This window comes from Elephas maximus, chromosome 5 (genome assembly GCF_024166365.1).
Source record: "Elephas maximus indicus isolate mEleMax1 chromosome 5, mEleMax1 primary haplotype, whole genome shotgun sequence".
Taxonomy (NCBI): Eukaryota; Metazoa; Chordata; class Mammalia; order Proboscidea; family Elephantidae; genus Elephas; species Elephas maximus.
In genome coordinates, this window is record NC_064823.1 from 68,707,439 (window position 1) to 68,731,345 (window position 23,907).

The 23,907-nt window shown below is 37.1% G+C and overlaps 1 protein-coding gene across 16 annotated transcripts in view; it reads right to left on the reverse strand.

Annotated features, from left to right (window-relative positions):
- PTPN13 (protein tyrosine phosphatase non-receptor type 13) overlaps nt 1–23,907 on the reverse strand; it is a 1,019,774-nt gene that overhangs the window by 29,365 nt on the left and 966,502 nt on the right. For all 16 annotated transcript variants that reach the window (XM_049885787.1, XM_049885797.1, XM_049885791.1 and 13 more), the window contains 9 exons: nt 17,737–17,951; nt 17,523–17,621; nt 15,860–16,224; nt 14,750–14,933; nt 13,275–13,433; nt 12,740–12,911; nt 12,432–12,642; nt 7,452–7,522; nt 4,079–4,140 (listed from right to left, as the gene is read on the reverse strand). In XM_049885787.1, coding sequence (XP_049741744.1) covers nt 4,079–4,140; nt 7,452–7,522; nt 12,432–12,642; nt 12,740–12,911; nt 13,275–13,433; nt 14,750–14,933; nt 15,860–16,224; nt 17,523–17,621; nt 17,737–17,951 — 1,538 coding nt within the window. The remainder of the gene's footprint in view (nt 1–4,078; nt 4,141–7,451; nt 7,523–12,431; nt 12,643–12,739; nt 12,912–13,274; nt 13,434–14,749; nt 14,934–15,859; nt 16,225–17,522; nt 17,622–17,736; nt 17,952–23,907) is intronic.

A 23,907-nucleotide genomic window follows, 5' to 3' on the forward strand; every position in this document is an offset into this window, starting at 1 on the left:
TCCAGCGTCGTTTCTATCACCAAAGCCATATTCTCCAACTATCAGTCCTTCTTGTTTCCGACTTTTGTATTCCAATCATCAGTAATTATTGATGCATCCTGATTGCATGTTTGATTAATTTCATACTGCAAAAGTTGGTAAAAATCTTCAATTCCTTCATCTTTGGCCTCAGTGGTAGGTGCGTAAATTTGAATAATAATTTGTCTTTCTTATAGACATATGGATTTTATCCTATTATTGACAGTGTTGTACTTCAGGATGGATCTTGAAATGTTCTTTTAGATAATGAACGCAATGCCATTCCTCTTCATGTTGTCATTCCCAGCATAGTAGACCATGTGATTGTCTGATTCAAAATAGCCAGTGAGAGTCCTTTTCTGCTCAGTAATGCCTAGGATACTGATGTTTATACATTTCATTTCATTTTAATGGCTTCCAATTTTCTTAGATTCATCCGCTTATTAATGGATGTTTGCAGCTGTTTCTTCTCATTTTGTATCTTGTCACATCAGCAAATGAAGGTCCTGAAAGCTTGACTTTATCCATGTCATTAAGGTCAACTCTACTTTGAGGAGGCGGCTCTTCCCCAGTCGTCTTTTGAGTGCCTTCCAACCTGGGGGGCTCAACTTCCAGCACTATGTTAGACAATGTTCCACTGCTATTCATAAGGTTTTCACTGGCCAATTTTTCAGAAATAGACCACCAGGTCCTTCTTCCTAGTCTGTCTTAGCCTAGAAGCTCTGCTGAAGCCTATCCTACAAGGGTGATCCTGCTGGTAAATACCAGTGGCAAAGCTTTCAGTATCACAGCAACACGCACGCTACCACAGTATGACAAACTGACAGATGTGTGGTGGAGAGTACGTGATGATGCCTCTAAGTGAACTAATTTTAGGGATTTTTTAGGGAAAATAATATTGGTTACTCAGTGTAGCTACTTTAGTTCAGGAATAATAATTTCCCTCAACAATTCTGACATAGTTTTTTAATTCACTGATAGTACTTAACATTAAATCATTTCCATCTGGACCCTCTATCGCATGAAATACAATGATAAAATCTCAAGTAAGAGAAAACCTCCTCAGGAGATACTTTAAATGTAGAACATTAGGGTCACTCTAAGGAAGACCAGAGGTTTAGAAAGAAAGTCCACTTTAAGGTGCATGTCTGATAAAGAACCAAGCAATTTAATAAATTAAGTAGAAAAATAGACATTTCACTAAACTAGTTGGTATCTGAGAAGATAACAGCCTTCCATATTAACATCAACTTTTATATTATAAAGATTAACCCTAGAATGAGTTTCTTATTATTTAATATTTTTGTCTTATATGAACATAGCTACTTGGTGAAAGAAGCAAATAACTACGGAAAGAAACAATACCCCTACCCCTTATATTTTAATGTGCCTTCAATAATTATAACCCTTTTAATAAAAAAATTTACAGTGTATAGCTGATTATATGGTTTTTTTATTATAATTGATGGCATCAAAGAAACGAGAAAATTCAGTAATACCTTATTTATAGGTAGCATACAGATTTCAAAATGCCTTCACTCATGTTGTTGTTGTTGATAGGTACCGTTGAGTTGATATTTGACTCACAGTGATCCATGTGACAGAGCAGAACTGCCCCATAGTGTTTTCTGGGCTGTAATCTTTATGGGAGCAGATTGCCAGGTCTTTCTCCAGCAGAGCTGCTGGGTGGGTTCAAACCGCCAAGCTTTTGGTTATGAGTGCTTAACTGTTGCATTACCAGGGTTCCTTGCTTTCACTTATAGTTCTAATTTAATTTTCACAAAAGCTCTGTGAGGTAGGCAGAGCATATATTGTTACCTCAATTTTATAGATAAGGAATATGAAAGATCAACGAAGTGACTTGCTCATGTGACTCACACAGCTACTGTCTAATGATGAGTGATCATGGGGGAAAGACTATATAATCTAGAGTAACAAATGATGACCCATTTTCTATCTCCCACCTTAGAGTAGTGTTTCTAGAAAATATCAGTGCAATGAGACGTGCAAAGAAAAGAAGATGAGGGTTTTCAATGGTCAAATAGGTCTGGAAACACTAGGTTAAACATTAGGTCAGTATTTTTATTCTAAGAATTCTAACCTTCATTAATATAATTTTGAATAGGGAAAAGAGAAATCTATTGTGTAGCATTTCCTAAATTTATTTGACGGCAGAAACCTCTTTTTCTGAGGAAGCATTTATGAGACTTGCCCTCCACAGAACATTTTTAAAAAGTTTAATAGGGCTACTAAAGTTCATAAGTAGAGCGGAAGTGAAACAAAGAAGGAAAAACAAAAACATCTTTTAGTATATACAAAGCTGTTACATGGTCACAGACTCCAATTCAAGGGCCTGATTTTCTATTAGTTATAAAGATTTTCAAATCTAGTCTAAATTTCATCTGAACTAGTCTGAATCTTATCTGTTAAGAAAAATAACAGTGGATATTTAACCATAAAATCATTATTGAATAGACTCTTAACTTTCTAATTCAATGGTAAATTGTGAAGTATTTCATGGAGCATAGCCTACAGGCAAAGGCTATGGGAAAAAGGGAAAAACGAAATGATTAGAAAAAATTAAATTTTACACAAAGAGATGGTTGTGGTTTACTCTGAAGCTCTTACTCTTTTAATTAAAACAAAAAATGACACATGGTAGATGGAATGCAATTATTTATGCACAAATAGTGGTTATATAATGATGTCAAAGTTTTCCTTGATTGTGAAACTCCACTCTGCATGAGAAATTCATAGTAGAGCCATTCACGGTCAAGGGCAGAATATCATCTGGGGGACTTCCTGAAAGATTTTAACTCCAGCAACAAAATGTTGGCAGCCATGAGCTTTTAGCAAAAGTCCTGGCTTCCAGAGTTTTAAGTTAATTTAACAGAAACTCTAGCCTTCTCTCTTCCAACAGCATGCTGATATTTAAAAAGAAAATAAGCTCTATATAGCTTGAATAATACTAGAAAGACATGAAAATTCAGTTGCTTCAGCTATGTGAAATTGAAGACCTTCTGAATAAACAGAGAAGGGAGTACTGCTGTATTTTAATTCACGTACTACAAACACCAAGGCATTTTTATTTGTGCTCTCATCACTTCTGCCTTATAATTCTTCAGCTGCAGTATCTTTTCAGGACTTGCTAAACCAAGTCACAAGTGTGAGATAACCCACTGAGATGAAAGGTATAGAACTTTGGGCTTTTGGTCACTAAATTAAATTTTCCCCCCACAGTGAATTTCAACTCATGTCCAGAACCTGGTTGAGATTATAGCATTTACTAGGAGAGAAACGCCTCAGCGCTTCAGTTTACATGGGAAGAAATTCAAACAGTGGGCTTCAGAAGATTGTATGGAATACATGTGGGATAAAACAATTCCACAAAAAGAAGAGCCAGCTGTGATCATTTTAGAGATGAACATTACAGGCCAGAAAGAAAATCATAAAAAGAAATGTTGGCCAAACAAGGGGGCACACATACAGCCTTAAAAAGAGCGGAATTTAGTTATGCATTAAAAGTTTTTGTTATATCACTGCCAAATTCTCTATCGTAACCTTAAATAATTTAAGTTCTCTCCTTTTATTATGTAGTAAAACGTTCCCTAAGCCTTTAGAAATCAAGTCAGCCCACTTCTTTTGCCATCACTATTTTTTTTTTTTTAGTAGCCGAGGTTTGACATTTGAAGCTCACTTCTGGCCAATTGATTAAGCCAAAGGAGCAATTCTTTGCTTAATTACCTTCCTATTCTCTTCCCTTGGTTAGGAGATAATCAAAAGAAAGACTGCACATTAAAAAAAAAAATCCTAGCAATAAAACAATCCATTTAAATAGTCAGCTTTACCTAAGGACTGAGAGTGTGTGACCTACTGTTTGTGGGTTACACGTGTGGGGCTTTACACTGCGTGTCTTCACTTACCAAAGCCTATTCGTTCACTAAAACATTTCCTTACTGACCAGTACATGTGTCTAAAGAAGACAAACATTTAAATATGAAACGAAACAAATTATCTAGATAAATTAGCATGACATGAAAGAAGAGAAACTTTTATTTACCTTGGAGAAAGAACTATTAGGAGTTAGAGTGGGTTTGCTGCAGTGCTCCACACTGTGATGACCTGAGAGGAATAACAAAATAAGTAAGGGGATGAGTTAGTTAAAAGCAAAATAGAGACATCAAAACGATAAAAGAAAAAGCCACATTTCTGTGGATGTTATTTTTATTAGTACACTAAAAGTCGTATCACAAAGTAATTTAAAACCAAGGAAACTGAATCAAATATTAGAGAAAGGTTTATCCCGAGAAAAAGAAAATATTTCACATAAAAGTGTGGTTTGGGTTTAAGTGTGAGATATTGAAAATAAATTATTCCAACCTAATGGGAAGAGACATTACAGGTGCTGAGCTGTACTCACTTTACTATTTATGGGAAGATAGTCTTTTACCTCATTTCATAAAGGCTATCAGTTTAACAAAGGTAAGTAAGTTACAACCAAAAGGGACTTTTAATATATTTCTAAACAAAAAGGTAATTTTAACTCTTAGGCATTAGTATAAAAATTCAATACATATATTAAAAATGAGTAATTATACTTCTCTTATAGTCAAAAAGTCACATATTTAAAAATATTTTGATTCATTATATTTTCCAGAGACTTAGGAAGATATGACAGTTTAAAAATGTTAAAAAAAAAAAGAAAAAAGGAAGATTGTAACACAGGTGTATTCAAGGACTTCTACCTTTTATGTAAGAAAACCCTAAATATAATTACTCCTCTAAATATAATTAGGTTGAAATGGCAGTTTTAGGGATAAACCTTTATAATTTTGTGGCTGATGTTACAAACAGCCCAAAAATGTCTGTGAGCATCATTTTTCAGAGAGAGAATGCATTTATTAAACTTCATCTAGGAAACATAATGAGAAACTATACCAATTATAAACCACTGGTTAAAAAAATTGTACCAGAGTAACATAAAACGTAATAACTTATTTTTTGTAATCCCTCCCTCCTCTCCTCCTAACCATCCCCTCCCCTCCCACTGTCTCCAGGCAACCACTTCTCTGTTTTTTGTCACTACAGATTAATTTGCAATTTCTACCATTTTTGTATAAATGGACTCATACATTATGAATTTTTTTTTTTTTTTGGTTTGGCTACTTTCACTCAGTAAAATTATTTTGAGGTTATTTTAACTATGTTGTTGCCTGTGTCAACAGTTCATTTCTTTTTATTGCTGAGTAGTATTCCATTGTATGGATATACTATAACTGGTTTATCCATGCTCCTGTTTTTGGACATTTGAGTTGTTTCCAGTTTTTGGCTATTACAAGGAAAGCTACTAGGAATATTTTTATATAAGTCTTTGTATCCTTTCTTTTTTCCTGAGTAAATAAATATCTAGGAGTAGAATGCCTAGATTATATGGTAGGTTTTTGTTCAAAATTTTTAGGAAATTGTCAAACTATTTTCCAAAGTGGCTGTACCATTTTATATTCACACCACTGTATGAGAGTTCCTATTGTTGATACTATATGATTTTCAGAGCTCAGAAAGAGATTAGTTCTATGGCAATAAAGTCAGAGAACCATATAGACAGATCACTAGGCAATTTCCACAAGGGCGGCAGGGGACAGCCACTCTCTTCAGTCTTGAAAATTACAAAGAGGAGTCGTCCCAGGGGCCACTAGAAAAAATGCTTACTCGAGTGTTCTGAGACAGTCTGACTCTAAGAAGGGCCCCTAAGATATTCAAGATAACAACAGAGGAGAGTAATAGGTAAGCTAAGCTTTAGTTTTTAGAACATAAACAACTGCAATAGTAAGGTTTTTTTTTTTTTTAAAGCTACTGTTGATATTTAGATACTCCTAAAAACCAAGCCCACTGCTGTCAAGTCAATTCCAACTTACAGCCACCCTATAGGGTTTCCAAGGCTGTAAAGCAGGCTTCCACAGCTTTCTCCCAAGGAGCCACTGGTGGTTTTGAACCACCGACCTTTCAGTTAGCAGTCAAGCACTTTACCCACTATACCACCAGGGCTCCTATTTAGATACTAATGCCTGATAAACCATAAATTTAGTTTTGTAGGGAATATTGAATTTACATTTCAAGAGCACTAAGTACCACCACATTTCCCTGTGCCCAACCTTCTCATGGAGTCCTTGGGTGGTGCAAATGGTTAAAGCACTCGGGTGCTAACTAAAAGGTTGGAGGTTCCAGTCCACCCACAGGTACCTCAGAAGAAAGGCCTGGAGATCTACTTTTGAAAAATCAGCCACTGAAAACCCTGTGGAGCACAGTTCTACTCTGACACACATGCTGACTTGACAGCAACTGATAACATTCTTTATTATATTAATACTAGCAATATAAACTATATTTATTGACCTTGATGATGCAAATGAAGCATGAAAGCAGACTTCCTAGGCTTAAATTCTGGCTCTACTGTTTATTAACTCTTCTCTTCTTCGTGCCTCAGCTTCCCTTTCTATAAAATCAGGATAATAGTAATAGTATCTCACAGGATTGTTGTCAGGAGTAAAACATTTAGAAGAGTGCTTGGTCCAGAATAAGCATTAAATTAATGTTTGCTGCTACCGCTGTAACTACAAAAATGACTATTTCTATTATTATGCTAGAATATAAGGCAGGTAGGTACTTTCTTTTGCTCATTGGTATATCCCCAACAGTTCCTGGCACAGAGCAGAAATTCAATAAATGTCTGATTAAATTATTATGCAATAAGCACTATAATGAGTGTTCCACATGTATTATTCTATTTATACCTAACTACAGCTGCTAACCAACAGGTCAGCAGTTCAGATCCACCAGGCGCTCCTTGGAAACTCTATGGGGCAGTTCTGCTCTGACTTATAGGGTCTCTATGAGTTGGAATTGACTTGATGGCAATGGGTTAGGTCTGGTTTTTGGACAATGTTACATGGAGCCCTGGTGGTGCAGATGTTAAGAGTTTGGCTACCAACCAAAAGGTCGGCAGTTCGAATCTACCAGCTGCTCCTTGGAAACCCTATGGGGCAGGTCTACTCTGTCCTATAGAGCTGTTATGAGTCAGAATCGACTTGTTGGCAACAGGCTTGTTTGGTTTATAATGTTACAAGGTAGATACTATTATATCATTATTATTTTTAATATCCTTATTTTACTGATAAGGAATAGGGACTTACATATGGATCAAATCGCTTTCTAAGGTCACATAGGACTTATAAACTCAGGTTTATCTGGTGCTAAATTCCATGCTCAACTATTTTAAAGATTTTATTTAAATATGATTTTTTTTTCACTTAGATCCTGTAAAAAATTCTGGAAAGACAATAAAAACCTTTTAGAGACAGTATCCAAGCTTGATGTTGGAAAAAAAATAGTCACATCTGCATAACTCCTTGTGTCTTAAGTGAGCACATCCTTACCACTGGCCTTGTTTGGCTTTGGACTTGAACTGGCAGCCCTCTTTGTGGTGGGGACTACTGGATGTCCACCTCTGTGTTGTAAAAAGAGAAAAGGTAATTGCAAATTTTTAAATATATTTGTAGTAAATATTCTTTGAACCTATTGTTAACTATTTAGCCTCAGGAGTTTTATTCTGGACGGGCCTCAGGGGGTTCAAACACCTGCTTGAAACTGTACACAATACTTTGAAGAGCAGTCATCTGTGTATTTTCTAGGGGGAGATATTCTTAACACTTATTAACATAATCTTTCTTTAAGTTTCAGTTCAATACATCACCACATTTCCCCCTCCCATTTAAAACACTGCTATTATTCATAAACTAATTACAATTCAATACAAAGGTAACTTAGAAGTAATTTATATACTTAAAGTACTCAATACTGGCTTTTCTTTTAAATTATTTAAAATAAAAATCTAGACTAAATATTTATATTCAAAAAAAAAAAAACAATATTCAAAGAACTATACAAATAGTAACAACCAAACTGAAAAACAGCCAAAAAAAGGAATATGCCCCAAGCGTATGTCAAATTTTTTCCCTCACGTTGCTATAAAAAATTAGCATAGAACCCTTACACAAAAATACCTCTGAGGGGAGGGTGTGGTTCACAAACAAACAGAGAAGGCTCGGCCTTGTCCTTATGGAAACTGAGAAGTAGTATGCAATCTCACTGTTACTGGAGCCCTGGTAGCAGAGTGGTTAAAGAGTTCAGCTGCTAACCAAAAGGCTGGCAGTTCAAATCCACCAGCTGCTCCTTGGAAGCCCTGTGGGGCAGTTCTACTCTGTCCTATGGGGTTGCTACAAGTTGGAATCAGATCAGTGGCAATGGGTTTTGTTTTGGATTCTCACTGTTACTGATGCTTGGAAAAGGGAGGTTGCCTAAGGTGTAGTGTTGGGAGAGGCAATTTGCCAAGAGCTCTGTATGTTCTTGCTAGGTAGGCCGAGAAGGCTAGGCCATCTTTTCAAGGTTGTGTTCCTGCAGCCTTGAGGGATGAAGTAACCTACCCCCATTGAAAATGCAGGCTTTCTTACAGGTTGCTATCCAGTGACAGTTTCCTCAGGCTCAGTGTTCCTCTCCTGCAATGTAACCCATCATGTACATGCATCCACTAGGCCTGTATGCATCACCTCTATGGGACTTAGGGGACATGAGGAGCAGCTATAAACATCCTGCTCATTCTGCTTGCTGTGCCATTAGAAATAAAGTCCTTTCTCCAGTGTCAGTCAATTGGGGAAATGATAGTCTTTTTAACAAATGGTGCTGGCATAACTGGATATCCATTTGCAAAGGAATGAAACAGGACCCATACCTCACACCATGCACAAAAACTAACTCCAAGTGGATCAAAGACCTAAACATAAAGACTAAAACGATAAAGATCATGGAAGAAAAAATAGGGACAACCCTAGGAGCCCTAATACAGGGCATGAACAGAATACAAAACATTACCAAAAATGATGAAGAGAAACCAGATAACTGGGAGCTCCTAAAAATCAAACACCTATGCTCATCTAAAGACTTCACCAAAAGAGTCAAAAGACCACCTACAGACTGGGAAAGAATATTCAGCTATGACATCTCAGACCAGTGCCTGATCTCTAAAATCTACATGATTCTGTCGAAACTCAACCACAAAAAGACAAGCAACCCAATCAAGAAGTGGGCAAAGGATATGAACACACATTTCACTAAAGAAGATATTCAGGCAGCTAACAGGTACATGAGAAAATGCTCCCGATCATTAGCCATTAGAGAAATGCAAATTAAAACTACGATGAGATTCCATCTCACACCAACTAGACTGGCATTAATCCAAAAAACACAAAATAATAAATGTTGGAGAGGCTGCGGAGAGATTGGAACTCTTATACACTGCTGGTGGGTTTGTAAAATGGTACAACCACTTTGGAAATCCATCTGGCGTTATCTTAAACAGTTAGAAATAGAACTACCATACAACCCAGAAATCCTACTCCTCGGAATATACCCTAGAGATACAAGAGCCTTCACACAAACAGACATATGCACACCCATGTTTACTGCAGCTCTGTTTACAATAGCAAAAAGCTGGAAGCAACCAAGGTGTCCATCAACGGATGAATGGGTAAATAAATTGTGGTATATTCACACAATGGAATACTACGCATCGATAAAGAACAGTGACGAATCTCTGAAACATTTCATAACATGGAGGAACCTGGAAGGCATTATGCTGAGCGAAATTAGTCAGAGGCAAAAGGACAAATATTGTATAAGACCACTATTATAAGATCTTGAGAAACAGAAAAAACGGAGAAGAACACATACTTTTGTGGTTACAAAGGGGGGAGGGAGGGAGGGAGAGGGTTTTTTATTGATCAATCAGTAGATAAGAACTGCTTTGGGTGAAGGGAAAGACAACACACAATACAAGGAAGGTCAGCCTAATTGGACTGGACTAAAAGCAAAGAGGTTTCCGGGATAAAATGAATGCTTCAAAGGTCAGCGGAGCAGGGGCTGGGGTCTGGGGAACATGGTTTGAGGAGACTTCTAAGTCAACGGGCAAAATAATTCTATTATGAAAACATTCTGCATCCCTCTTTGAACTGTGGCGCCAGGGGTCCTAAATGCCAACAAGCGGCCATCTAGGATACATCGGTTGGTCTCAACCCACCTGGAGCAAAGGCAAAGGAAGAACACCAAGGCCACACGACAACTAAGAACCCAAGAGACAGAAAGGGCCACATGAACCAGAGACCTACATTATCCTGAGACCAGAAGAACTAGTTGGTGCCCGGCCACAATCGATGTCTGCCCTGTCAGGGAGCACAACAGACAACTCCTGAGGGAGCAGGAGGCCAATGGGATACAGAGCCCAAATTCTCATAAAAAGACCATACCTAATGATATGAATGCGACTAGAGGAATCCCAGAGACAATGCTCCCCAGAACTTCCGATGGCACAGGACAGGAACCATCCCCGAAGACAACTCATCAGGCATGAAAAGGACTGGTCAGCGGGGGGGAGAGAGATGCTGATGAAGAGTGAGCCAATTAAATTAGGTGGACACTGGAGAGTGTGTTGGCAACTCTTGACTGGAGGAGGGATGGGAAGATAGAGAGAGAGGGAAGATGGCAAAATTGGCACGAAACGAGAGACTGAAAGGGCTGACTCAATAGGGGGAGAGCAAGTGGGAGAAGGGAGTATGATGTATGTAAACCTACATGTGACAGACTGATTGGAATGGTAAATGTTCACTTGAAGCTTAATAAAAATTAATTAAAAAAAAAAAATAAAGTCCTTTCTCTCTGATCCAGGAGTCTCATGTCTTCTGCCAGCATCCATGAAACAGTAACAGGCTAACTTACTAGTTTGCATGTAAGGTAAAATCTCAGACGCTTTATAGCTCTTGACATACAGATCATTACCACAGATATGTACCCTTTCCATTATTGCTATTCTATAGATCTTAAACAGGTATATACGATAGTGGGGAGAACACTGGAAGAAGAATGAAGGGGAAAGTAATTGTGGCTACCACTACTAATCTTCAGTGAATACAGCTAAGCTAAAAGAAAAGACATAAGAAATTGATTTCAGGGATAGGGTGAAGGATGCTCTACTGATTTTGAGGCAAAACATTCAGGTAGACTTATGGGTAGCAGAGATGTTGATTTTCATGAAAATATTTTCCAGGTTGTTTGAAGAGTTCCCCCTCCCCCCCCAACTGTTTAGAAGAATCTGGGAAAATAAGTGTCAATACAATTTTTAGAAATATATGAGGGAATCGGGTCAGAGATTACATTCAAGGAAAAAATTACATAATTAAACTTAAAAGTGCAGAAGGAACACATAAATTTATTATCAAATGATTAAAGTAATATAGTCCCATATTTTAAAAGATACACTACATAAAACTCACCATGTATCAGATACAAATGTCATTTCTCCCTTCATAGATCATAACTCTGTAATCCAGAAAGCCTGAATTCAGGTACATTTTTCTCAATTTATTTCACAATGTGTGAAGGAAAAGTTGCTATTAGCATTTTTTAGAAGGTGAAATTGTTAGGAGGTATAGTGGATGTGGTGGTTCTATCCATCATTTGTGGTAGACACGAGGTTGAGGAAGGTCTGACCACCTCCCCTCTCTGAGAATGGGCTGTGACAGGCCTAGGCCCATCAATATATTCTTATCTTTTTGCCTCAATTCAGGGATTGGCAATAATCTATGCCTAAACTAATCAGCACATAGTACTCACTTTACCATTGTGATTGGTGGGATTTTTCTTTTCTTTGAAGATTGCTCTCGATGGTGTGTATGCAGGTATGAGGCATGAAACCTTAAGTAGCCATTTGACTATCATAAGGGAAGCCATCCTGAGGATGAAGCTGATATACAGAGGTGGGAGGAACTGAAAATAGCAGAGAAATGGAGCCAGAGCCCTGATCAAATTTCACCTGAAGACCACCTTTCTCTAGATTTTTTCAAACATATAAGCCAACAAATTCCCTTTCAGTTAGAGTAGAACTGCCCCATAGTTTCCAAGGCTGTAATCCTTATGGAAGCAGAGCGTCACATCTTTCTCCTGTGGAGCGGCTGGTGGGCCATACCTGCTGATCTTTCGGTTAGCAGCTGAGGGCTTAACCACTGTGTTACTGGGGCAAAACATTCTAACGTAAATGTGGTAATCACTCTATTAACTGCAAATGTATATCCAAACATTTATCCACTCAATGTGCTTTGAGAATCAATTGTCTTTCAGGAAGTTTGTTCTAACTTTACTAATCCTTGCCACTTTATGAATTATTAACTCAGGAATATTTTTAAGAAAATGTAAGAATAATAAACAAGCTAAAGTGTGTGGGGATGTGTGCTTGTACACACACACACACACACACACACAAATCCACACACAAACACACACACCCACCCCTACAAATAGTTGCAAAGTACCTTGTTGCTTTCAGGACCACTGAAGGAAGTGACGTGTCTAATGCTCCCTTAACTTCTTCCAAGGTCATTCCTTGTGTGCTGACTCCATTCACATAATGAATTAGGTCTAATAGCTGGAGATTACCCTCAATGGCTGCAACTGACCTTGGGTTGATATCACTAATATATATCACTTGATGAACACTGTTGTGACCTCCAGATAAGGAAAAACCTTCGGGGAATAGAAAGTATTTATTTCCTTAGTCATAAGAGTATTGTCTTAATCTAGTTGAGAAAATCATTCTCCATAAAGCTTGAAAATGCATTACCCAGCTCCTCCTTGTTGCATGTTAATACAATGTCAGGCAGCAAGTGAGGCAACACTGGCATCCTGGGTAAGTCGAGAATTCGTCTGAGCACTAACCGGACTGTCTTTGGTGCAGCTCGAAGCAGGTTCACTGCATCTGTGTGAGTCATGTTTGTAACATCTGTGTCATTAACCTAAAAAATGAGAAAAGGCCAAAGTAGGGTTACAATTTTTGGAGCAGAGAGGCTAATTTGCCAAGAAAATACCTTTATTTTCCTAACTTTTTATATAGTACAGATTAGCCAGTAAGAGATTCAAAATAAAGAGTGATCTGCATTTACTGTCACCCCTTTACTCTGGAATTCATTAAGCACAATGGAATGAAAATGTAAAATATAAAATACATAACAAATAAATATTATCTTGCTAATAAAGGAAATTTATCCTCTTACTAATTTAAGAAACTTGCTGCGACTGAGACTCAAGAGAGCTTGTTTTATGCTTTAATTGAGATCAAAGGGACTTTCAGATTTAAAAAGGAATTTTAAATGTCTCACCTTTATGAGGCGGTCCCCTGGTTTTAGCCTTCCATCACTTTTGGCTGGATCCTGAATGACATCATGGACATAACAACCAACACTCTGATTGCCTTTGGTTACTGTAAAACCCAGGCTTCCTTTTTCAGATTTAGTTAGGGTAATGAGGAGTTCTACCTCCTAAGGGAAGAAAACAGTAATTCCTTCAGGTTATCTATTTTGCCATATAGACAAACAGGAAGCAGAGTACTATTATTTCCTTTGATCAACAGAGGAGGAAAGAGAAGACTAAACGTTTAATTAACTTGCCCAAATGAAGAAACCAGGTCAGCCCAACTCTAGATAGAACGTCCCCCATGTGGAAGTTGGGTTTATATTCGTTCTTGTTTGCCTAGAGATAGCTGAGACAGAACTTACTCAGGGTTCCTTTCTGGTACGTTCAGGATAAATGAGGGCATAGTATGGTTATGCTTTATGATTAAAGAATACTTTTCTTGGAGGGAAGGTTCAGAAAAATGCTTCATATATTTATAACCTACCAAAATAGATGCTAAGAGCAGCAAAAGAGAGTTGTTTTGTTTTTATGAAAACATGAAGTTTTTGGTTAGTTAAATGTCGCAACGTCATTTGTTTGTATAGTTTTTTTTTTTTTTTAAAGATTTCAGTTGAAATGTAGAGATTGACAAATTTCTAAGGAAATCATTCAAAGTCTATGCTCCTCTATTGCTGAAAATGAAACTTAAAATGTAAGTAACACACACGTGTGCGCATACGCGCGCACACACACACACTTTCACAAACTGTATGTTTACAGGGAAACATAAAATCTATTAAAAAAATGCCAAAATGTTTACGGTTTTGGAGTGGTGAGGTTCTAGGCCGTTTTAATCTTCTTTTGCCTTATTTTCTAATTTTTCTACAGTAAATTCTACTTGGATGATTAAAACAATATTGAAAAAGGTTTATTTTCAATCAGTGTAAATGATATTATGATTGAAAATTTAGTTTCAAAACTAAAAATGTAGGTTTTGAGATACTAGGGCTATTATTATAATCTAAAGGGTTCTATTTGGATGCAAAAAAAGTATGAAGGATAAAAATTACATCCAAAGTTGATTCAAGTTTAAAAAGTAGCTCATGAGAATGTATAAAATAAGCAAAAATAATATTTCCTAAGTGTCTTACTCTGCAGCAGGCACTGTACTAGGTCCTTACCTAAGTCTTTCATTTAATCCTTAACCACTAACCTATGAGGCTACTAGTCCCATTTTATAGCTGAAGTCACTAAATCTCAGAAAAATTAAGTAATTTGTACCCAGGTCTTTTTGTCCTTTTCTTTGTTTTCTCAGCTATATACCAGATATATAAACACTCATTAGACACAGATATGAAGCTACTCTAAAAGACAGTCTTTCCCCAACTAAAAAGAAATTGTGTGTATCTATATTTTACTTCAGTAAATATAGAATTATTTTAATACAGAGGAAATAACTCACCAGCTCAAAGTCTTCAAGGTGGTTTTCAGAGTCATTTTTCAAGGACGTCAAGTCCCCTTGCCTAGCAGGCTCAGAAGTGTCATGTATATGATATTTATCCATTGAATTAGAGGAAGCAGATTCTGGTTGGTTTTGACAACTCTGTCCAGGAGTTACATCCAGTGGTAGAGGGGAAGGAGGATTACTACAAAGAAGCAAGAGTGTTATTCAAATACATTGCAATATCAGTATTTTAAGTGTGTGCCATAAACAAATGTTAAACATTTGAAAATGCTTAAAAAATACTTACATTTGATTTTGATTAAGACCCTAGCTACTTTTTGTCTGATTCTGAACAATGAACTCATTTCACGACGGCTATATGCTAACATTACCAATTTATCACCTCTCCAGGTTCTATTTTGAAGAAGCTCTTTAAGCTGTGTGAATCAATAAGACAGGTTAAATGTAATAGTTTTGATTCCTATTCCTTATTAATTCAAGGCTGAAGCTGATGTAATCAAAATGTATGCTTCAAGTTAGTAAGAAAAAGAGGGAATAAAACTCTTAACTCTTGTGGTTATTTCAGAAGAGAGAACAGGGGAAAAAAACATGAAGAAATATGATTGGACCTGGATATACTCAAAGAAATGAACAGACTGTAAAATGTATGAATAACTATTATGAGATACAGACGTAGTCTTTCCCCTTATACTTCTATGCGTTCACTCATTTCTCCTTTCCCCATCTTCTATACTCTTTTATTTCCTACCTTTTGCAAACTCTCAACCCCCTCCCACTCTCTTTCCCTTTATATTTCTACTATCTACTTATCCATCCATCATTACTTAAATAAGTTTCTTCTCCTGCTGGTTAAGGTGAAATATAACCTTGCCAATTGCTACTGAATATGCCCAAGAAGGAAGCAAGGCTCAGGTTGAATGAATAGAGAGCTTACTGGATGCTAATTAAAACAGCCGGAACACCTAGACATCCAACATGGTCATCATCTGCCTAACCGTTGTGAAGTTTACCGATAGACACATTTAATTCTTACAGAAATGTATGTTGCTGCTACTGTTACTAAAAACAGCCAATTGCTTCAAGTGCTACACATAATATTGACAATACCTGTGCTCAAGTTCCTGTTTATTGGGTATTTCCTGAGGACAGTAAAACACGGTACAAATGGCATCTTCTTGACTCCTGGATGCTTCATGGCGACCCTGTGTCTGTGATACTATGTTGCTTAGAGTCTGACGCAAAGCTGAACTCCAGCTCATACTTGACATCTTTGCTGGAGCTTTCACTAAGTCATCTTCTCCACTACCACTGCTGTCACTATAACTGTCTCTTCTGGATGGGGATTTGCATTGTTGCCTGCTTTTGTCAGACATTTCATTTTCATCTGAGCTGGTGCCTTGCTCCATACATGACGGCTGAGAAAGATCTTTACTGCTGTTTGGAAGTACTTGTGCTGGAGAGTGTACTGGGGTCTATAACGAAGACATTTAAAAAGACAACAGTGTGACACTTAAATATTAATTTTAGAAAAACTTAATTGAAAGTGAACATGTCGAACAATGGCACTTTCTATTAATATATTCAATTAATTTTCTGATTATAAAAGTAATTTATGCTCATTACAGAATAAAAAAAATATACAAATATCATATATAAAAATACCAACTGTTAATAGTTTGCAAATTAAACTTTAAATCACAATAGGGTTATACTATATATTGTACTTTTTATTCTGCTTTTAAAATTTAAAGTTTCTATCACAAATATTTTTCAGAGGTACTTAAATGTGCTTTGAAAATAATTTTAGTAACGGTATAATAGTCTTACATATGGATATACCTTTAATTTATTCTAGTTTTTTCCTTTTGTTGTATACAGAAGTCATTTTTAGCTTGCACTATTAATAAAAAAAAAATAGAAACCTAGAAAAAAAATTTATTATTATTTTTTTAGAACTTCGCAAATTTTCACCCGAGTTTCTGTTATTTCCTTGTAACTTTTTACACTATTGAAACATAGGGCATTTTTATAGGTCTTGTTCAATATTTCCAAATTGCTTTCCAGAAAGACTGTATCAATTTGTATAATCACCAAGGGATTCCACTCAATTCTTCCTGTCCGTTGCCAAAAATCAATATAGCCTTTTAAAATGCTATTTATAATGTATCTTACAGGAATGTTTCTTTCCTATTAATATTTGCCTAACGTCCTCTTTCCTCCCCACCACAATGTAAGGGTGAACGGTTTAGAAATAATATTTATTTAAGGGCTAGATACTCCTGCTGTTCATACCCAGGAGTCACCATTCACTGGTAGTGCAGCACTATGCTAACTAGATAGCCCAAAGGAAGTCTTTCTTCAATTATATTGTTATTCATCTCTGTATGGACTCCTACCTATCAGTAAGTAATTTATAAACAAAACAGATTTTTGATCTTTTCGCTATTTCTTGACTCAAGAAAAGAAAATGGACAAACATATCCCTTTCTCTGTGATTTTTAGTGTTAAAACCATTATTTTTTAGAAAAGAAATTCCTAAAATCCTAGAATTCTAGAATTGGAAGGGAGAGAACAGTAAGTGAATCTAATTATTTTATATTACAAATATAGAAAGCACTCAGAGAGGCTAAGTGACACAAGGTAACACTCTCAGCTAAAGACATAACTAGGTATAAGCCCAGGAGATCAATCAAGGATGAAATCACTATGGCTGAATTAATCTTTAAATAAATATTCTATAAAAATATAAAGCATATCTCATAGGTCTCACCAAAAGAGCAGTATCAATTTCGGGTAGCACACCAAGTGGAGGTCGGCAAAGAAGCAAGGATACTTCTGGAGATGTTCCCCTGAGAGTGGATACGACTTCCTGTGGGCACAATAAATGAAATCAAGATACAGTTAAGTTAGAATTATGAAATTGTCCTGAAAGGCCAATCGATCTCATCATTAAAAACGCTACACTCCACATGCTAGGTGCTTACCTGCTGAGATAATCCTTTCAGAGAGACTCCATTCACTTTCAAGATAACATCTCCCACATCAATTTTTCCACTTTCTGCTGCTGGCTGTCCAGGGAAGAGCTTTTTAACCCTTACTATACTGGTATTCATTTGCTCAGGTACAAGATTATCTTCTCGTGAAAAACTGAATCCTAGGCCTGAGCTATTTTTAAACAGTTTTACCTCAAATGTATTTTCTGGAGAAAAAAGATATAAAAAAAGTTAAATATTCTTAACATGGTATATATAAATATGCACATACACACATACACACTTTTAGATGGATTTAAAAAACCCCACTGTTGCACTATATTTACCCATTTAGTGCTATGAAATCTATCTTATACTATATTCAAGCCTTATTTCACACTCTCTATCACTAAATTGAAGGAGCCCTGGTCGCGTAGTGGTTAAAAAGTTCAGCTGGTTGGCAGTTCAAACCCACCAGCCAGTCCGTGGCAGAAAGACGTGACAGTCTGCTTCTGTAAAGATTACAGCCTTGGAAACCCTATAGGGCAGCTGTACTCTGTCCTATAGGGTTGCTATGAGTCAGAACTGACTTGATAGCCGTGGGTTTGGTTGGATTTTATCACTAAATTTAAGTCAGAATCCACTAGATGGCACACAATAACAACATCATTAAATTAATATAACTTAATGAGCTAAGCTGCATGGATATAAAAAGGGTTCTGAAAGCAGGGTTCTGAAGATGGATTATGCTTCTATCCCACGTGTTTTAAAACAGAGGCAAACGGCAATGTAAGTAGCTACATGCTCCTGTCTCCCCACAACAAAAACAGAAAACATCAAGCCAATATAGGTGAATTTATAATCTCAGAACTCTGGAAACGAGCCAAAGAATTACAACATCTAAAAAAACACTGAACTAAGAAAAAGCCTACTCTTAAATGGTAGAAATACTATCTTTTTTCTCTTTCACCGTAGACACCTATCCCTGCCTTTGTGGCAGAGGCTGTTGCTGTGGTAAAGAATGGCAAATCGCATTCCCAGACAGAGGCACACTCTCTGGCTTGGAAGTGTGTGGAACAGTCTTTGCTTTAGGCAGCAGACTGTTGTGTCTGTCTTTTTATATCTGTCTGGGGGCTGCCTGAAGGACTGAGGGGTAAAGAACAAAGCCCACAGGCAGTGCCATCCACACTTAATCACACGGGTCTAATTAGTGTGTCTGACGCATACTGAAGCATAGACTTGGCTTCTAACGGCTGAAGGAGAAGGGCTGGTGTGAAAGTATCTTACAGAATTTCAAACTTTCAATAGCAGTGAGGCTGAAGGAGAAGGGCTGGTATGAAAGTGTCTTACAGAATTTCAAACTTTCAATAGCAGTGTGTAATTAAGCAAAATGGTGGTATTGGGAGTTCTAGAAGTCCAACCCTCTACCTATGTAACAATAGCACTAGAAGGAGCAATTGAAATCAACTATTTTGAAACTCTGGAACAGGATCAAAGACTTAGTTTAACCAGGGGAGTGCTTGATGAAGACAAACTGCTGATCTCCTACAGGTGAACCACGTGCACCAGCAGCCACCATCCCCATTCCTCAGCCCCTGTATGGTGGTAGAGTCAGTGGCCTGTGTTCCTAGAGTGGCTAGTTGGTACCAGGGCAGGCGATTCTCTAAGAATTTTGAGTTACACAGTATGTACAGTTGGGTTGGTCTGATAGTGCCTTGAGGGATGGATGCAGACCACTGCAGTGGTTTTGGACCTGTCTCAGAAATAGCTTCACCCTGCTGGCAGATTCAAAGGGCTAGAGAGCCCTCTGGTGAAATCTATCAAGCTACTGACTGCAGAGATAAGAGAACTGGAACACAAACCTTCCAAAATTTAGCTTGGAAAAGTCACTAAACAAACATTTGACTACAGCCTTAATTAAATAACAACAGCAATCTCTGAGGAATGGGAAAATCAGATATTTATTTTCTGCTTTTTGCTATTTGTTCCTTCCCTAAAGTGCAAGGAAATCTCCTTTCAAACATTAATTGGGCACAGGCTTTGGAAAGGAATCCTCAGAGTCCACACCATGTTTTGGAAGGCAGTCTTTGTAAAAGTAGTCAGGGGCGGTTGCTGAGCAGACAAACTATTACAGTCTTCACAAAGTATAGGTAAATAAATAAATACATAGACAAATAAATAACTGCAGTCCCTGGGAAAGGAAAGAACGTGTTTCAGAATTACCACATTAAGATATTCCAGTTTCAACAACAACAACAAAATCACAAGGCATACAAAGAAACAGGAAAGGATTGGCCCACTTCAGAGAACAGTGTGAAGAGACAGAAATAACTCCTACAGAAGTTTGAATAACAGACAGATTAGAAGACTTCAGAACAACAGTATTAGGGCAAAGGATATGAACAAGCACTTCACCAAAGAAGACATTCAGGCAGCTAACAGATACATGAGGAAATGCTCACGATCATTAGCCATTAGAGAAATGTAAATCAAAACTACAATGAGATACCATCTCACCCCAACAAGGCTAGCATTTATCCAAAAAACTCAAAATAGTAAATGTTGGAGAGGTCATGGAGAGACAGGAACACTTATACACTGCTAGTGGGAATGTAAAATGATACAACCACTTTGGAAATTGATGTGATGCTTCATTAAAAAGCTGGAAATAGAAGTACCACACAATTCAGCAATCCCACTCCTCGCAATATATCCTAGAGAAATAAGAGCCATCATGTGAATAGATATATGCACACCCATGTTCACTGTAGCACTGTTCACAATAGCAAAAAGATGGAAACAACCCAGGTGCCCATCAAGAGACAAATGGGTAAAAAAACTATGGTATATTCATACAATGGAATACTACACAACAATAAAGAACAATGATGAATCTGGGAAACATAACGTGGAGGAATCTGGAAGGCATTATGCTGAGTGAAATTAGTCAGTTGCAAAAGGACAAATATTGTATGCGACCACTATTATAGAACTCAAGAAAAGGTTTAAACACAGAAGAAAACATTCTTTGATGGCTACAAGGGTGGAGAGGGAGAGAGAGGGAAATTCACTAACTAGACAGTAGACAAGAATTATCTTAGGTGAAGAAAGGACAACACACAATACGGGGGAAGTCAGCACCACTGAACTAAACCAAAAACTAAGTTTTCTGAACACAACCAAACATTTGAGGGACAGAGTAGCAAGGGCAGGGGTCTGGGGACCATGGTTTCAGGGGATATCTAGGTCAACTGGTATAACAAAGTTTACTAAGAAAACGTTCCGCATCCCACTTTGGTGAGTGGTGTCTAGGGTCTTAAAAGCTAGCAAGCAGCCATCTAATATACATCAATTGGTCTCAACCCACTGGAGCAAAGGAGAATGAAGAACACCAAAGACATAAGGAAAATATTAGCCCAAGAGACAAAAACAGCCACATAAACCAGAGACTCCATCAGCCTAAGACCAGAGGAACTAGATGGTGCTTGGCTACCACCAATGACTGCCCTGACAGGGAACACAACAGAGAGTCCCTGATGGAGCAGGAGAAAAGTGGGGTGCAGAACTCAAATCCTAGTAAAAAGTCCAGACTTAATGGACTAACTGAGACTGGAGGAACCCCAGAAGACATGGTCCCCAGACTCTTCATAACCCAGAACTAAAACCATTCCTGTAGCCAACTCTTCAGACAAGGATTAGGCAGGACTATAAAACATAAAATGATACTCATGAAGAGTGTACTTCTTAGTTCAAGTACATACATGAGACTAAATGGGCAGCTCCTGTCCAGAGGCAAGATGAGAAGGCAGAAAGGTATAGGAGCTGGTTGAATGGGCATGGGAAATCTGGGGTGGAAATGAGGAGTGTGCTGTCACATCACAGGGATAGCAAGCGGGGTCACATAACAACATGTGTATAAATTTTTGTATGAAAAATTAACTTGAGCTGTAAACTTTCACTGAAAGCACACACACACACACACACACAACCTAAGAATATTGAATATGCTCAAAGAAGTAAAGGAAAACACTGACAATGAACTAAATTTAGGAAATCAAGAAAATGATGCAGGAACAAAATGAGAATTTCAATAAAGAGACAGAAACTATAAAAGAGAATTAAGTGGAAACATTGGAGCTGAAGTATACAATAAATGAAGTAAAACATTCATTAGAAGGTCTTAACAACAGTTTTCAGGTGGCGGAAGAAAGAATCAGCAAATTAGAAAGAATCAGCAAATTAGGCAATTAAAATTAATGAGATTGAACAGTAATAGGAGAAGATGATAAAGAAAACAGAGAAAAGCCTAACAGAATTGTGAGACAGTAATAAGAGAACTAATAAACTTATCGTGGGAATCCCTGAGCAAGGGAGAGAAAGAATATTTGAAAAACAACAGTAGAAAACTTTCCTAATCTGAGGAAGGACATGAATCTATAAATCCAAAAAGCTCAAAAAACTCTAAGTAGAATAAACCTAAAGAGATCCACAACATAATCAAGCTTTCAAAAACCAAAGATAGAATCCTGAAAGCAGCAAAAAACATCCAAAAAGTTACACAGAAGAGATCCTCAATAAGACTAAATGCTGATTTCTCTTCAGGAACATTGGAGGTCAGAAGACAGTGGAATGACATATTTAAAGTGTCAAACAAGAATACCAGCAAAAGTTCCCTTAGAAAATGAGGGGGAAACTAAGACGTTCTCAGATAAACAAAAGCTGAGAAAGTTTGCTACCACTAGACCTGTCTTAAAAGAAATTCTAAAAGGAGTTCGTCAGATGGAAAGGAAAAGACACTAGACAGTAACTTAAGGATACACAGAGGGGAAAAAAAAAAAGATCTTCATTAAAGGTAATTTCATAGACAAGTCTAAGGGCCTGTTTTCAGGTATTCTGATTAGAATTCTAGTTGTTATGCCCTTCGTGCTTTATAATGGCTAATGCAAACTAAAACAATAATAATAAGCATACATTTATGTGCCTGATGTATAAAGATGTAATAGGTGATAACAACAACAAAAGGGGAGAGAGAGGAGTGGTATGGGAACAGAGTCTTCGTATGTTACTGAAATTATGCTGGTATAAATTTAAATCAGGTGGTTATAAATGTAAGACATTAAATGTAATCTTCATGGTAACCACGAGGAAAATATCTAAAATATATACACAAAAGTAAAGTTAGAAATTAAAATGGTTTACCACAAAAAAATCAACAAAACACTAATATTGGTAGTACTGAGGGAAATGAGGGACAAAGAAGATACTGTTGTTAGGTGCTGTTGAGGTGGTTCTGACTCATAGTGACCATATAAGACAGGGTAGAATTGCCCCATAGGGTTTCCAAGGAGCAGCTGGCAGATTTGAATTGCTGACCTTTTGATTAGCAGGCAAGCTATTAACCACTATGCAACCAGGGCTCCAAAGGAGGTATAAGACGCACAAAAAACAAATCATAAAATGGCAGAAGTAAGTTTTTCTTTATCAGTAAGTCCCAGGAATGTAGATAAACTAAACGCTCTAATGGCAGATGTAAGTTTTTCTTTATCAGTAATTCCCAGGAATGGAGATAAACTAAACACTCTAATCAAAAGGCAGAGAGCGGCAGAATGGATTTAAAAAAAATGACACAACTATTGATGTCCACAAGAGACACATCTTAGGTTCAAAGACACAAATAGGTTGAAAGTGAAAGGATGGAAAAAAAATTTCATGTAAATAGTAATCAAAAAAGAGCTGGGATAGAGATTTTAATATCAGATAAAATAGGCTTTAAGTCAAAACTGGTTATAAGAGACAAAGAAGGACATTACATAATGACAGAAGGGTCATTTCTTCAAGAAGATATATCAGTCATAAATATATACGCACCTAACATGAGAGGCCCAAAATATATAAAGCAAACACTGACAGAATTGAAAAAAGAAATAGTTCTACAATAATAGATGGAGACTTCAATATACTGCTTTGAAGGATGGACAGAACATGTAGAAAAAAGACTAATAAAGAAATAAATCAGACACAAAAAGACAAATATTACATGATCTCACTTATATGAAATATCTAGAATAGGCAAACAGATAGAGATCAAAGTTCAGTAGTGGATAGCAGCGGTAGGTGGGAGAAGGATAAGGGGACAGGTATTGCTTTAAGGGTTATAGAGATTTTATTAAGGGTGACAAAAAA